This window comes from Sapajus apella, unplaced genomic scaffold (assembly GCF_009761245.1).
Source record: "Sapajus apella isolate SASKATOON/1434 unplaced genomic scaffold, GSC_monkey_1.0 scaffold29, whole genome shotgun sequence".
NCBI lineage: Eukaryota > Metazoa > Chordata > Mammalia > Primates > Cebidae > Sapajus > Sapajus apella.
The window spans coordinates 10,020,750-10,036,792 of record NW_022436969.1 but is presented as its reverse complement, the minus strand read 5'-3'; the positions used below and the strand labels follow the sequence as shown (position 1 = coordinate 10,036,792).

Sequence of the window (16,043 nt, the reverse complement as noted above, 5' to 3'; positions counted from 1 at the left end):
TAAGGGAAAAAGTTCACCTCTCACCCTGTCCTTTAAGGTTCACATTACAGGGGAAAGGAATGAGAAGCTAAACTCTGTCCATTAAGCACAGTTCAGAGATTCTGCCTGGGTTTTCTCCATTGATTGAGATTTCTTCCTTTAGTAGGTCAAGTCAGACCTTCCATGCTAATGTAAGAAATGTATTCTTTTCTTCTTCGTTTTATGTTTATCGGAATCTAAAAAGCTGTGGTTAAAGGCCTGTTTTTTAGAGTCTCATTTGTAAATGCTGTTCATTTTCTTTTTATAAAAAATTAAATTTTTTTTCTTCTTTTACTTATAGCCACTGGCTATAGAAAAATGCTGTTCATTTTCAAGTGAACAAACTCCTAAGATGTTCTAAAAACTGAAATGACAGATAAACCAATTATAAAATTATGAACAAATATCATTTTCTGTCTTAAGTATTTGCTGATTTAAAAAACTAGTTTTGGACAATGGCTTAGGGATCTAAAAGCATAGTAAAATTCAAGATAATAAAAATTTTGGATTTCCTTAAGCTATCACTAGAACATCCCCCCCCCAAAAAAAAACCCCACAAACAATTAGTAGAAATAAGCCTAAATAGAAAAGTTCCAAATAAGCCCAAAAGTAATGGAAAGCAACACAAATGATAATATCCATATGCTTAAAATAGCAGCTGAAGTAGGGGGTTAATAAAATTTCAGTTTCTAGGAGAGCACTCCACAGTAGGTACATTTGCCCAGCAACAAAACAAAACAAAACAAAACAAAATACCACCTGGGGAAAAATCATTTTGAAGGCCATTGCAGCTGGAGAGAGCAATAAGTGATTATTTCTGTAACTAGAGTGATGAAAGTCATGCTCCAAGTTCAGCTTCAGAACGCAGCTCCAGGGATGACTCGGAGTGCACCAGGAATCAGAAGGTCAACATGGCAGCCAGTGAGTGATGCAATTGGCCTTATGGGCTTCGGACAAGCCTTCAGGCTCACAAAATCCGTAGTCACAGAGATACGTAGTTAAGAAAAATATTAAAATTCACCTGAATTAATTCTTTCCTTCCTTTGTTCATTCAATCAACCACATTTAATAAAATATGATAAACATAATCAGACATTTATTTAAAAAATGTCTACATAGCTGGCGTATAGTCCTCTGAAAGAGACAGCCCATAAAATAGCTTCCCTCTCAGAGATAATTATTTTAGAAAGGGAAAACCTTACCCTCCCATTGAAACCCCTGCTGCCAGGAAAGGAGCAGAAGGGTACAGGCTGTGTACATGGTGAATAACTGTCTCCAAGTCTTCAGTGTTAGCACAACAGTAAGTCCTTGGTGTCTGGAAGTAGTGACAAGTAAAGCACAAAAATTACAATGTGAGGTTAATGATTTGTAAAATGCAGAAATGTAAACAGGAACAAGAAGTCATAAATATGAGAAAATAACCTTTGTTTGCATGTACTGTAGTATTAATAATTTATCATTTTCCTGTCTTGCAGTGCATACATATGCCATTTAAAGTCAGCACAGTTAGATTGGCACTAGCAAAAAGGAACATTCAAGGAAGGCTTGATGCAGATGGGGCAAGACCAATACAAATACCTTAAATTAAAGTGCCATACTCAAATGTGTCTCTAACTTAAACAGAACAATTTAGGAAAAAAAGCAGAGAACTGTGCTTTCTATTAAACAAAAAACAACCCGTACCCTCAAAGTCAAAATAACTTTTTTTTTCTTCTCTTTTTTTGGTAAGACAGGGTCCGGTGCTGTCACTCAGTCTAGACTGCAGTGGCATGACCACAGCTCACTGTAGCCTTGACCTCCCAGGCTCAAGCAATCCTCTGACCTCAAACTCCTAAGTAGCTGAAACCACAGGTACATGCCACCACACACAGAGAATTTAAAAGAAAATGTTTTGTAGAGATGGGGGAGGGGGGTCTTGCTATATTGTCCACGCTGATCTTGAACTCCTGGTTTCAGTGATTCACCTGCTATGGCCTCCCAAAGTGTTGGGATTACAGGCATGAGCCTGTGCCTGGACCAACGTAACTTTAAAAATAATTTATTTATTTTGTTGAGATGGAGTTTTGCTGTCACCCAGGCTGGAGTGCAGTGCAGTGGCATGATCTCGGCTTACTGTAAGCTTCGCCTCCCGGGTTCAAACGATTCTCCTGTCTCAGCCTCCTGAGTAGCTGGGATTATAGGTGCCTGCCGCCACACCCAGCCAATTTTTGTATTTTTAGTAGAGACAGGGTTTCACTATGTTGGTCAGGCTGGTTTCAAACTCCTGACCTCAGGTGATCCACCCACTTCTGCCTTCCAAAGTGCTGGATTACAGGTGTGAGCCACTGCACCCGGCCCCAAAAGTTTTGTCTTAGGCTTCTATCTGCTTATTCTCTGAAGAGAATACCAGAGAATTGAAGTTCTTGAAGTGGCGGTCAAGAACCAGCTCTTGAAGTTCTTATTTACTCCTGTATCTTCATTAACCACCTCTCCCCAGTGACTGAAGCTAAACCTCCACCGTCCCTTTCATCCTCAGCACCAGAGCCAAATTTCCAAGTTCCAGCAGACAGCTGCCCTATTACTGTTCTACCAGTACTTCAGACTCAAAATGCACAAAAATTAACCCATTTTCCTCTTCATGAAAACTCCCAATGCTTTTCCTAACCTCCCATTTTCCTATAAATGGCACTTATATTTTCCTAGTTAAAATTGTGGGCGACATAGTTTTCTCCCTCTCCCTTAACCACATAGCTGATAAACTGCCCAATCCTGTAGTTTCTTCCTTCTCAGTCAAAGAAAACTCTTCTCCACTCTAGTACAGGGCTGGTAAGCTGCATTCTCTTAAAAGGGCCCCTGAAGCAAGGATGTGAGTGCCAGCCATTCATTTGGAAGGTAACACCAGGAAGCACCCGCAGGAGAGTGGCAGAGTGAGTCAGGAAAGGCAGGAAGTCAATAAGGAAAATGATACCATAGGCAGTTTATGGCTGTGGGCAACTGGGACTCAAGCTCCTTGGGATAGTCTGGGAGAACTGTGTTCAGCAAGGCTTATGGTGATCCCCACTGAATGGCAAAACAGCTATTTATCCACCAATTCCCTTTTGGCCACTGGTTGAAGGCCTTCCTGGAGGATGTTAACTGGTACTTCTGGTCTACCCTAAGTACAGTTCAGCAGGCACCAATGGCTACAGAAGGCCCCCAGTCACAGAGATGCAGGAAGCCCTCAAAAAGGCATGCACAGGAATGTAAGTGCCAAGGGGGTAAAGATCCAGCTGTCTTTGCTACAAGGCCTTGTCACCTCTCACCTGGACTGTCACAAAACCTCTTAACTGGTTAACTCCTGGGTTTTCCTGATAATCATTCATAATCCTACATTCAATGCACTATCAGATTAATCTTCTTAAAGAACACTTCCAACTCTAATCATGACAGCCTTTGTGCTTAAAATTTCTCATTAGATTTCCATTGCTTACTGAATTTAGGACCTTCTACCATATGATGGCGTGCCACCCTTCCAGCTCTGTATTTTATTATTTCTCCAAATGTACCGATGCAGACCAATGGGATACTATTCTCTTGCCTGCTAGGCCCCTTAATATCCTTGCTGCCTGTGTGACTTTCACCTGTCTGGTGTCCTTCACTGTCAAATTTGCCTGTTGAAATTGTGCACGGAATATCACAAGGATGGGCACGGTGGCTCATACCTGAAATCCCAGCACTTTGGGAGGCTGAGGTGGGCGGATCACTTGAGGTCAAGAGTTCAAGACCAGCCTGGCCAAATAACGAAATCCCCTATCTACCAAAAAATACAAAAGCTAGCCAGGCATGGTGGCATGTGCCTGTAATCCCAACTACTTGGGAGGCTGAGGTGGGAGATTGCTTCAACCTGGGACGTGGAGGTTGCAGTGAGCCACGACCGTGCCACTGCACTCCAGCCTGCGTGACAAAGTGAGACCCTGTCTCAAAAAAATAAACGTTGCAACAGGTGAGACTTGGCCCCTGGCCTTTAGGACCTCACAGCTGTTCTCAATTCTGCTAATTGCCCTGTCCAGCCTGCTCCATGCCCTTTCCCATGTGAGTCTCTATCACTGTCTTTTGTCAAACTGAACTGACACACAGGACTAAAAGGAAGCAGCTCTGATTAAAAAGTTCTGATATGCAAACCTATGCGGTTCTATCATACAGCATCTTGCTACCTGATGGATTACAACAGGAAACATCATCTGCCTTCTTTCTTCACAGGAGGTAAAGTTTGAAGTAAGCAGAGCCTACAGAACTTTGGACCCATTAAAGATTCACCCAGAATACACAGCAAAGACATTTATGAGGCAGGACATTGAATTGGTAGGCTTTGCAAAAACTGTCTTCAGCCCTGAAGATACAACTAGAAACTTTTTAAACAAAAGACTGGTTAAATTCTGTTGCTGGGGCTATGAATGCAACAGACAGCTATTCTGGTAGATGAAATCACATCTAATCAGAAGAGGGATGAAGGAAGACCTGGGAGGATTTCGCTCGGTAGTGAAACTCCTTCTGGGTGGGATGAGGATGGGAAAAATATAAAAAATCCAAGAGATATATCACTTCCAGCAGATAGTTGGACATATTCAATAAGTTAGAATAATTTGATAATAATTACAGACCAACGTTGTTTAAATTATCTAACTGCAACTATGACAGACAGTGACAGTAATTTGTTTATTTTCATTATTATTTTTTATAGAAAAGAGGTCTAACTATGTTGCTCAGGCTGGTCTCAAACTCCTGGGCTCAAGCAATCCTCCCACCTCAGCATCCCAAAGTGTTGGGATTACAGGCACGAGCCACCATGCCTGGCCAACAACAGTAATTTAATGGCTGAAAAAGGTTAGTTCTAAAAAATGCATTGAAGAGAATGAAATACAATTACTATTATTCATATATAATAGGGAAATAATAAAGCATATATTTTATATTTATCTATGGACTACATCTAAGTTATCCTTCTTAATCAACTAAGGGCTTTCTTTTTATTTTTTTTGAGATGGAGTTTTCCTCTTGTTGCCCAGGCTGGAGTGCAATAGTGCGATCTCAGCTCAGCACAACCTCCACCTCCTGGTTTCAAGCGATTCTCCTGCCTCAGACTCCCAAGTAGCTGGGATTATAGGCATGCACCGCCATGTCCAGCTAATTTTGTACTTTTAGTAGAGACAGGGATTCCCAATGTTGATCAGGCTGGATTTGAACTCCTGAGCTCAGGTGATCCACCGGCCTCAGCCTCCCAAAGTGCTGGGATTACAGGTGTGCGCCATAGCACCCACCCAACTATGGGCTTCTTAAAAGCAGACAAACTGATTTCTCCTAACCTGGAAAACAATTTTCTTGTACCAGGTTTAGAAAATCTGTTTTAGAATTAATTTACAATTCTCTTCATTAAAAAAACAATTTTTGACCTGGACTCAAATTTTAAATTCCCACTGTTAATCAGGTAGCTGGACTCTTCCTAGCTATTCCTGGCAAAGATTAATTTGCTAATCTGCAGTAGAAGCCATAACTCAGAATCCTTCTCTCTCAAGTCTGGGGTTACCGCACTTCCAATGCTGAACTAAGGTATCTAGAATTTTAGTTTTCTGTCCAGCAAAATGAAAACTGAAAAAGACCCATAAATGCCTTGTAAAAAATCATTTAAGTTTCATATTTACTTGATTCTAATGTTTGATGATCATCAGAATTTTAGAACATTTCATTTAGTATTCTCTCAAGTACTTAATGATCTGTACTCAAATATTTGATAAGATGCATTTAAATGAACTCTGTTATTCCTGTGTGGATGTGGGTCTCCCCAGAAGGAATAATCCTTTTAAAATAGGACTAAATATGCTCTTTAATTGATCTCTATGGTGAGATGTGTTTTTCATTCTACCCATTCCCTGTCTAGTACCTACTAAATTGCCTAAATTCTCCCTAGGAAAACTGATTTTATTTTTGGAATATGAGTTAATAAGAGTCAGAGAGAAGAAAAACTATTTGCACATAAATAAAACCAGCAGTTTAATGAACAATCATTTCACCCAGTCACTGATAGGCTGACCAATTGTCTAAATTTGCCTGGGAATTTGCTAATTTTTAAAAATAACCACAAAACAAAGGGCCTCAGGAAATATCCTGGCCAGCTTTGAGGCTGGCCTCTGTGCCACGTTCCTGCCAGTACTCCAGATGGCTGCCGTACATGTCCGTGCCATCACGTTATACAAGCTACACCAAAAGATTGGCAGTTTTGTTAGTGGTTTACAGCAGGTCAGCCAGGAGTTATTTTCAGTCCAGTTTCCTAAGAGGCAAATCTCGTGGCTCACCTGGGTCAGGAAGGCTATCACATGCAGGACTACTCATCACCTCCCAGGGATTTGTAGTCCTGTTTATACATTAGACTCACCAAGGAGTGTTTAAATTATAGATACCTGGACTCCACCTCAGACCAAATGAATCAGAATCTCTGGGTGATAGGGTCAGGGATCGTTTTTTCTTTCTTTTTTTTTTTTTTTTTTTGGATGGAGTTTTGCTCTTGTTACCCAGGCTGGAGTGTAATGGCACAATATTGGCTCACTGTAACCTCTGACTCCTGACTTCAAGTGATTCTCCTGCCTCAGCCTCCAAATACCTAGATTAGGGGCATGCGCCACCACGCCCTGCTAATTTTACATTTTTAGTAGGGACGGGGTTTCTCCATGTTGGCCAGGCTGGTCTCGAACTTCCAACCTCAGGTGATCCACCGGCCTCAGCCTCTCAAATTGCTGGGATCACAGGTATGAGTTACCATGCCTGGTCAGGGATCAGTATTTTTAAATGTTTCCCAGGGGATTCTAATGGGAGGCCAGAGTTGAGAACCAAGAAAATAAATAGGGTGAGAGGTTAAAAAAAAAAAAAAAGAACCAAAAGAATAACAGGTAAAAATATAAATGAGGTTAAAAAAAAAAAAAAAAACCAGTTGAGAACCAAGAGAGTAAATACTATTATAAAAGCTATTTTGAGTGACTCGGGAGAAGGGAAATTTAGTTCTACTCGGGTCTGAGTCTCTTGGATTCCTTGCAGTGTATGGGGAAGTACTCCCAAACATCTCATACCTTACAGATCATATCTCACATGACACATATGAAGCATGATAGCTGTTAAATTAGTATTTCTAAAACTCTTCAATTATTGAACAAAACGTTCTTTCTCTTTTATTTTGAACCTTTTTTTTTTTTCTTTTGAGCTAGGTTCTTGCTCTGTTGCCCAGGCTGCAGTGCAGTGGCATGATCATGGCTCATTGCAGCTTCAACCTCCTGGGCTCAAGCGATCTCCTGCCTCAACCTCCTGAGTAGCTAGGACTCGTGCATGTGCCACCATGTTCATGCCCAACTAATTTTTAAATGTTTTGTAGAGACAAGGTCTCATTATGTTGCCCAGGCTGGTCTCCGACTCCTGGGCTCAAGTGATCCTCCTGGCCTGGCCTCCCAAAGTGCTGCGATTACAGGTGTGAGCCACCATGCCTGGCTACCATCTTCTACATTGAAAATTTTTGTTATTATTGGACTGGACCTATCAATGTTAGAAGAAAATTCTCAAGGATTAAATGTGTTCACACCTACACCTGGCTGAGACCAGCTTTCCTGGGTTGTTACTGAAGGTAAGAGGAGCCAGGACAGGTTATTTTTGAAGCACTTAGGAAATGGCTGACTTGGGTGAAACAGTATGTCCACTAGGGAGGTACTGCATGTGAGAAAGGCACTGCCTAAAGGTAGAAATTTGAAACTAAACTGTGCCCCGGCGGGCCCTGACCTCTACACCCCTCCTCTCTCAGGTCATCAGGGAGGTCCTTTAATCCTTTCTGAATGCTTTCTTCAGAAAATGGCCCATGGTGGGAAGAGCTCTAAGTCCCTCCTACCCTATTAGCTTCCATAGAAAAACTAAGGTGGAAAAGCTACTAGGAAACAAGAACAGATTTCTCTAGATCTGAGTCTAACCCTAAAGAATCTGAGGTTGGGGGGACATTCCTCTCTCTGAAAACGGTCCTTTTTTCTATTCCCAGATTTTTAGCCTGACTTGACTGAAAGCCAATACTGAAAGGTCAAGACACTAGGCTGCACAACCTGAGTTCCTAAGACCACTAATCAGCTTTATGACTTCTGATCGTCACCCCGCTTCTCCAGAGGCGTCCTCATCTATGGAATGAGGTGGTTTTTGTTTTGAGGATTTGTGGACCTCTGAAGCAGAGCCATTCGAAATGCCAGTTCAGGATGAGATAAGGTGCTGGCATCAGAATGTAAATCAGCAAGCTGCTTCTCCCATTAAGGACGTATTGCGACAAGGGAAAGAACATCAGCTTATCTAAACAGTGTGCAGAACTAAAGGTGGTTTATGTACTTTTAGTACTTTTAAAGTATATTAACCATTCTGGGCTGGGCACGGTGGCTCATCCCTGCAATCCCAGCACTTTGGAAGGCTGAGGCAGGCAGATCACAAGGTCAGGAGATTCAGACCATCCTCGCCAACATGGTGAAACCCCGTCTCTACTAAAAATATAAAAATTAGCCTGGTGTGGTGGTGCATGCCTGTAGTCACAGCTTTTTGGGAGGCTGAGGCAGGAGAATCACTTGAACCTGGGAGTGGAGGTTGCAGTGGGCTGAGATCACACCACTGCACTCCAGCTAGTCGATACAGTGAGACTCTGTCTGGAAAAAAAAAAAAAAGTATATCAACAATTAAAAAAAAAAATTAATTTAGGAGCTAGGCACCTGGTAGCTCATGCCTGTAATCCCAGCAGGCATTACCGACCTTTGAGAGACCAAGGTGGGCAGATTACTTCTGCCAAATTTCAGTTAGAGAGGGGGTATAAGTTCAAGGGATCTATCGTACAACATGGTGACTATCATTCATGACAATGTATTATATACTTGAAAGTCTTTCCAGGGTGGAGGGAGAAAGCTCTGATGTCTCTTCCTCTTCTTCTACAGGCACTAATTCCATCGTAGGGACCCTGTCCTCATGATCTCGTTCAAACCTAACTACCTCCAAAGGCCCTGACTCCTAATACCATCACCTTGATGGGTTAGGGCTTCAACATATGAATGTGGGGGCAGTGAACATAAACATTGAGTCCATAACAATATTTTATAGCCATCATGAGGTGTCAAAGTGCTGACCTGGGAGTCAAAAGCAGCTCTCAACTCATTTACCAAACTTAGGCAAATCATTTACTCATTTAAATGTTCTCAGGTAATGTATATGTTAATTAGCTTGATTTAGCCATTTCACAATGTATATGTATTTCAAAACATCATGTATATAATATACATATAATTTTTGTCCATTTTGAAAACTAATTAACTTTTTTTTTTTGAGGCAGAGTCTCGCTCTGTTGCTCAGGCTGCAGTATAGTGGCATGATCTCGGCTCACTGCAACCTCTGCCTCCTGGGTTCAAGTCATTCTCCTGTCTCAGCCACCCAAAAAACTGAGATTACAGGCATGCACCACCATGCCCAGCTAACTTTTGTATTTTTAGTAGAGATGGTGTTTCATCATGTTGGCCAGGTTGGTCTTGAACTCCTGACCTCAAGTCAGCTGATCCACCCACCTTGGCCTCCCAAATTGCTGGGATTACAGGCGTGAGCCACTGTGCCTAGCCCTAAGTTGGCTTACATTCTGTCTCAGCTCCTCACCTTGTCCGGGACTGGAGTCAGGTAGCCTGAGGAGTAGAGTTGGTCCACAGGCCACATTTTGGGTAGTGCTGCTTTAAATATTTTCCAGCTTCTGCTTGACCTTCTTGGCCCTCCCTTACCTGCTGAGTCAGCTCTAACTTGACCTAGAAAGCACCTAAAGGAGGATTTTCTTTTTTAAAAGCTTTATGAGATGTAATTCACATACCATAGTTCATGTACAAGTCAATGGTTTTTAGTATATATTCAGAGTGTGCCATCATAATTTTTTTTTTTTTTTTTTGAGACAGAGTTTCACTTTTTTTGCCCAGGCTCGAGTGTGACAGTACCATCTTGGCTCACCTAAACCTCCGCCTCCTGGGTTCAAGTGATTCCCCTGCCTCAGCCTCCCGAGTAGCTGGGATTACAGGCCTGCACCACCACACCTAGCTATTTTTGTATTTTTAGTAGAGACGGGGTTTCTCCATGTTGGTCAGGCTGGTCTCAAACTCTCGACTGCAGGTGATCTCCCCACCTCAGCCTCCCAAAGTGCTGAAATTACAGGCATGAGCTACTGCGTCCAGCTCATAATTTAAGAATATTTTCATCACACCAAAAAGACATCTCCTACTATTAGCAATCATCATCCGCCTCAAGCCTTAGGTGACCATTAATCTACTTTCTGTGGCTACAGATTTGCCTATTTTGAATATTTCGTATAAATGGACTCATACAATATGTGGCCTGTTGAGATGAACTTCTTCACTTAGCATAATGCTTTCAAAGTGAATCCATGCATTCAAGCCTTCACTCCTTTTTAATGTAGAATAGTATTCCAGGATATGGAGATAGCACATTTTGTTTATCCATTCATCTGTTGATGAATACCTGGGTTGTTTTTACCTTTTGGCTATTATGAATAATGCTGCTGCAACTATTTACATACACGTTTTTTTTACTTTTGTTTTTGATTTTTATTTTTTAGAGACAGGGTCTCTGTTACCCAAGCTGGAGTGCAATGGCACGAACACAGCTCACTGCAGCCTCAAGCTCCTGGGCTCAAGCAATCGTCTTGCCCCCAGCCTCCCAAGTAGCTGGGACAACAGACATGTGCCACCATACTTGGATAATTTATTTTTGTAGAGATAAGGTCTTACTATGTTGCTTAGACTGGTTTTGAACTCCTGGGCTCAAGTGATCCTCCTGTCTTGGCCTCCCAAAGTGCTGGGATTACAGGTGTGAGCCACTGTGCCTGGTCCATGTATAAGTTTTTGTGAGAACATGTATTTTCTTTTCTCTTGGAGAAGAATTGTTGGGTCATATGGTGACTCTGTTTTAACTTTTGGAGGAACTGCCAGACTGTTTTCCAAAGTGGCAAGGATGCCTTTCTTATTGGGTTAGGAACATAGAAGTCTGTATAATCTGATAACGAAAAATAGGAAACCCAATATCCTATAACTTTATACAGGATCCATAATTTTAGTTATAGATCCTATAACTAAAAATAGCTTTCTGTGTCTATAGATTTGCCTATTTTGAATATTAGCTATAGGATCTATAACTACATTTGTAGATTTTAGTTATGGATCCTATAACTAAAAATAGCTTTCAACAAACTCAACTTTGGCTAAATTATTCGTAAATTACCATTCCTAAACTAAGTTCACAAAGCAATCAGCAATATTAGGGAATTTGTGGGTAACTTGGATTGCTATGCTTGAAAACCAATCAGCAGGGCAGAAGAAAATGTCCCATCTATTCCAAGGTTCCTAGAACCCTACGGGAATATCTGAGGTTTAATCTACTGAGACTAGGGCTGTCTGTCTCCTGTAGAAAACAGCCTCAGGGAGGCAAGGTGCAGGATGCTCATTTCCTAGTAGGAAAGACCTTTGGCTTTTGCTCAGTCCTACAATGGCTAATTGAAAATGAGGACGATATGGCAGTGGAAAATTTCTACTTCCTCATTCTCCTTTGTAGGAGCCATAGGAATCTCTAAAAATTCTAAGTATATCTCTAACACTTCCATTCCTAGGAGAACTGTTTACCCTAAATTTCATTTCACCTTTGCTAGTTCTTGTGGGCTAATTTCAGTAAGAGACAGTTCCTGTTTGATTCACCTTTTGTTCTTTCTTATGCCTTACGGTCTCACTTACTCTGGGTCTGAGGTACATTAAATGTTTTCTGGAACAAGGTGAGGTATAAAGAAACATTCGAGTTCCCCTAGTATGAAACAGTAATTATCATAGCTTGAAGACAGAAGCAGGATTACCAAGGGATCTAAATATCAACATTAGCTCTAATTATCAATATTAGTGTCTCATTTTTTGATCCAACTTAAAAAATAATGAGGAGGTAGAATGACCAAAATGTGTTATATCCTTTTGGAACAAGTGCTTTAAAAAAGAAATTCTGTAATCCCAGCACTTTGGGAGGCCGAGGCGGGTGGATCACGAGGTCAAGAGATCGAGACCATCCTGGTCAACATGGTGAAACCCCGTCTCTACTAAAAGTACAAAAAATTTGCTGGGCATGGTGGTGCGTGCCTGTAATCCCAGCTACTCAGGAGGCTGAGGCAGAAGAATTGCCTGAACCCAGGAGGCGGAGGTTGCAGTGAGCCGAGATTGCGCCATTGCACTCCAGCCTGGGTAACATGAGTGAAACTCCGTCTCAAAAAAAAAAAAAAAAAAAAAAAAAAAAAGAAATTCAAGGAAGCAAACTAATTAATTAAATGTATACTTCTTATACTCTTATACTCTAATGATCTAATGAGTTAATACAGTAGCAATCATGCCTTGGATTATAAACAGCTTAGTTTAATTTAATTTTAATTAATTAATTCATTAATTTTTTTGAGATGGAGTCTCACTCTTGTTGCCCAGGCTGGAGTACAGTGGCATGATCTGGGCTCACTGCAACCTCTGCCTTCTGATTCAAGTGATTCTCCTGCCTCAGCTTCCCAGGCAGCTGGGATTACAGGTATGTGCCACCATGCCTGGCTACTTTTTGTATTTTCTGTAAAGACGGAGTTTCGCCATGTTGGCCAGCTTGGTCTCGAACTCCTCCAACTCCTGACCTCAGGTGATCTGTCTGCCTCAGCCTCCCAAAGTGCTAGGATTACAGCCAGCGCACTCAGCCTATTTTTATTTATTATTTTTTAACTTAATAGAGATAGGGTTTCACCATGTTGGCCAGGCTGGTCTTGAACTTCTGGGCTCAAGTTATCTGTCTGCCTTGGCCTCCCAAAGTGCTGGGATTACAGGCAGAAGCCACTGTGCATGGCCCTAAAAAGCTTTATTTTCCAATATTTCAAGTTTATTATTTCTTTTTGTTTGTTTTTGAGATGGAGTCTTGCTCTGTCACCCAGGCTAGAGTGTAGTGGCGCAATCTCGGCTCACTGCAACCTCTGCCTCTGGGTTCAAGTGATTCTCCTGCCTCAGCTTTCCAAGTAGCTAGGACTAAAGGTGTGTGCCACCACGTTCGGCTAATTTTTTAATATTTTTAGTAGAGATGGAGTTTCACCATATTGACCAGGCTGATCTTGAAGTCCTGGCCTCAAGTGATCCGCCTGCCTTGGCTTCCCAAAGTGTTGGAATTACAGGCATGAGTCACAGCCCTCGGCCTCCTGTTTATTATTTAATGTGAACTTGAAACATCCTTGCGAAGTGGCAAGTGTACATTACTATCTTTTTCAGTTAAGAAAAAGAGAGAAAGGTTATTTGACTTGTACTTTATCACTTATAGCTGGTTTGTGGTGACAACAGAACTTGAACTTGGGACTTCTTACTAAGTCTGAGGTGCTTTCTGCTACATACACTCAAGCTGCCTGCCAGGCTGTAACTCTAACAACTTAGTGTATTACTAGCTATTTTGAGACATGTATTTGCTGGGGGCTACTAGTTAATCAAAATTTAACCGACACACTGTGTAAGACTCCAGAGACCCAGCTACTCTTACTTAGAACTCAGTGAATTCTTCCTGGAGATTTTTCAAAAATACAATTAAAGCTTATGAGCTGAAAGTTACTGGGCTGCTGCACTATTTCAAAGCAAATTTCTAATTAACTTTTTTTTTTTGAGTCTTGCTCTGTCCCCCAGGCTAGAGTGCAGTGGCGCAATCTCGGCTCACTGCAACCTCCACCTCTCAGGTTCAAGCAATTCTCCTGCCTCAGCCTCCCAAGTAGCTGAAATTACAGTCGCCTGCCACCATACCTGGCTAATTTTTGTAGTTTTACTAGAAACAGGGTTTCATCATCTTGGCCAGGCTGGTCTCGAACTCCTGGCCTCATGATCCACCTGCCTCGGCCTCCCGAAGTGCTGGGATTACAGACGTGAGCCACCACATCTGGTCCTAGTTAACTTTAAGGAAAGAATGTTTTTAAAGCATCCTTCTCCTCTTTCTCTCCTATTTGTTGTTTCTTTTTTAAATGTATATATATATTTTTTTGAGACAGGGTTTCAATATGTTGCCCAGGCTGGTCTTGACCTCCTGGGCTCAAGTGATCCTCCCACCTTGGCCTCCCAAAGTGTTGGGATTGCAGGTGTGAACCACCACTCCCAGTCTGTTGTTTCTTAAGCTTCCAACTGTCAACCTACCCTTTTGCTCTACACATGCCCTAACTAATCTCAACTACTCCTGAGCTTCAACTTCTACCTGCACACTGATAATCTCAGTCTCTCTCTCTCTCTTGCTTGCCTATTTCTCCTGAAGGCCAGTCCAGTACCTCCAAAAATTTATTGAAATTTCCACCAGGATGATCTAAAAGCACGCTAAACATCTAAAATGAAATCTGTTATCTTTGTTACATCATAATCTCACAAATTCTCCTAAATTTCCTATTTCAGCAAATACCAGCATTTTCCATCAGCCAGCCAAGCTTGAAATGTTACCCTTGACTCCCTTGTCTTGACTTCCCACAATACAGCTAGTGCTCAACTTACGACCACGATTGGGACAGGCAGACTGGTCGTAACACGATTTGGTCATAAGTTGAGTAGGCTATATGTACAGTTGAAATGGTGCACGCGGAGATGGTAGTGCTGCCGGAAGCTGGTCTGCACTGTCGTCCGCCCAGCTGGGCAACATTTGCGCTGCCAGACGGGGAGCAGTCGTGGCTAGCGATTGTGGTCGTAAAGTCGAATGGTCGTAAGTTGCATAGGTCGTAAGTCGATCAATACCTGTACAACTAATACTATTTTCTTCTCCATGAGTACTACTTATTTTTGCTCTCTCCTCTTTATTCTTCCTCCATCTGCATTCAAACTCCAAACTCCACATAGGTCTGTAGTAACTGCTTTCTAACTGGCCTCCTAGCCTCCAGCCTCCTTCCCTTCCATCTCTTTCTTTCCTACACACCACTGCCATGGTTCCCTTTCTAAAACATGACCATGATCAAATTATGCCCTTGCTTCAAAACATCAATGGTTCAATACCAGGTTTCTTAGGATTCTACATGTGACTCTTTAAAATCTGGCCCTACTCTTCCAGAAAAATTCCTGTCACTTCTGGAATAGTAAGAAACCATAATGGTGAAGAATGTAAGCACATAGTCAGATCACCTAGGTCTGAATCCTAGTTCTGCTATTTATTGGCTGGAATAAGTTCCTAACCTACCAGTGTCTTGTTTTCTTCATCTGTAAAATGCAGGATAGGGCCAGGTACAGTGGCTCATGCCTGGAATCTCAGCACTTTGGGAGGATCACTTGAGCCCAGGAGTTTGAGACCAGCCTGGGCAACAGAGTGAGACACCATCTCTACAAATAAATAAGTAAATAAATAAATGATCAGTCGGGCATGGTGACGTACACCTCTGGTTCCAGCTACTTGGGAAGCTGAGGTGGAAGGATTACTTGAGCCTAGGAGTTTGAGACTACAGTGAGCTGTGATTGTGCCACTGCACTCCAGCCTGGGCAACAGGGCAAGACCTTGTCTCCAAAAGGAAAAAGGAAATGCGGAATAATGGTGACTATACTTACCTAATTCATTGGGTTGTTTCTATTTCTTAATAGTAAGTAGGAAAAGATGTAACTGATACATTCTACAGATTATATAAATGTTAGATAAAATTATCATCATCATCCAGCCATAGTAAGTAATTGCTATTCCATGCACTTTATAATACCTTGCTCTTTGTGCTGAGAGAGCCTCTCTCCTCCCTTTGGAGGTTCAGTACCACAGCCTTCAAGATCCAACTCAGAATGCTACTCCTCTCTAAGTTCTCCCACCTCCCCCAGGCGCTTTGTTACTCTTTCCCTTTGTACTCTGTAGCCTTTTTTTTTTGAGACGGAGTTTCGCTCTTGTTACCCAGGCTGGAGTGCAATGGTGCGATCTCGGCTCACCGCAACCTCCGCCTCCTGGGTTCAGGCAATTCTCCTGCCTCAGCCTCCTGAGTAGCTGGG

At 42.0% G+C, this 16,043-nt stretch overlaps 1 protein-coding gene across 2 annotated transcripts in view; it reads right to left on the bottom strand.

Moving 5' to 3' along the window:
- ABHD3 (abhydrolase domain containing 3, phospholipase) overlaps positions 1-16,043 on the bottom strand; it is a 46,410-nt gene that overhangs the window by 11,921 nt on the left and 18,446 nt on the right. For both annotated transcript variants that reach the window (XM_032293221.1, XM_032293222.1), the window contains one exon: positions 1,221-1,333. In XM_032293221.1, the coding sequence (XP_032149112.1) occupies positions 1,221-1,333 (113 nt within the window). The remainder of the gene's footprint in view (positions 1-1,220; positions 1,334-16,043) is intronic.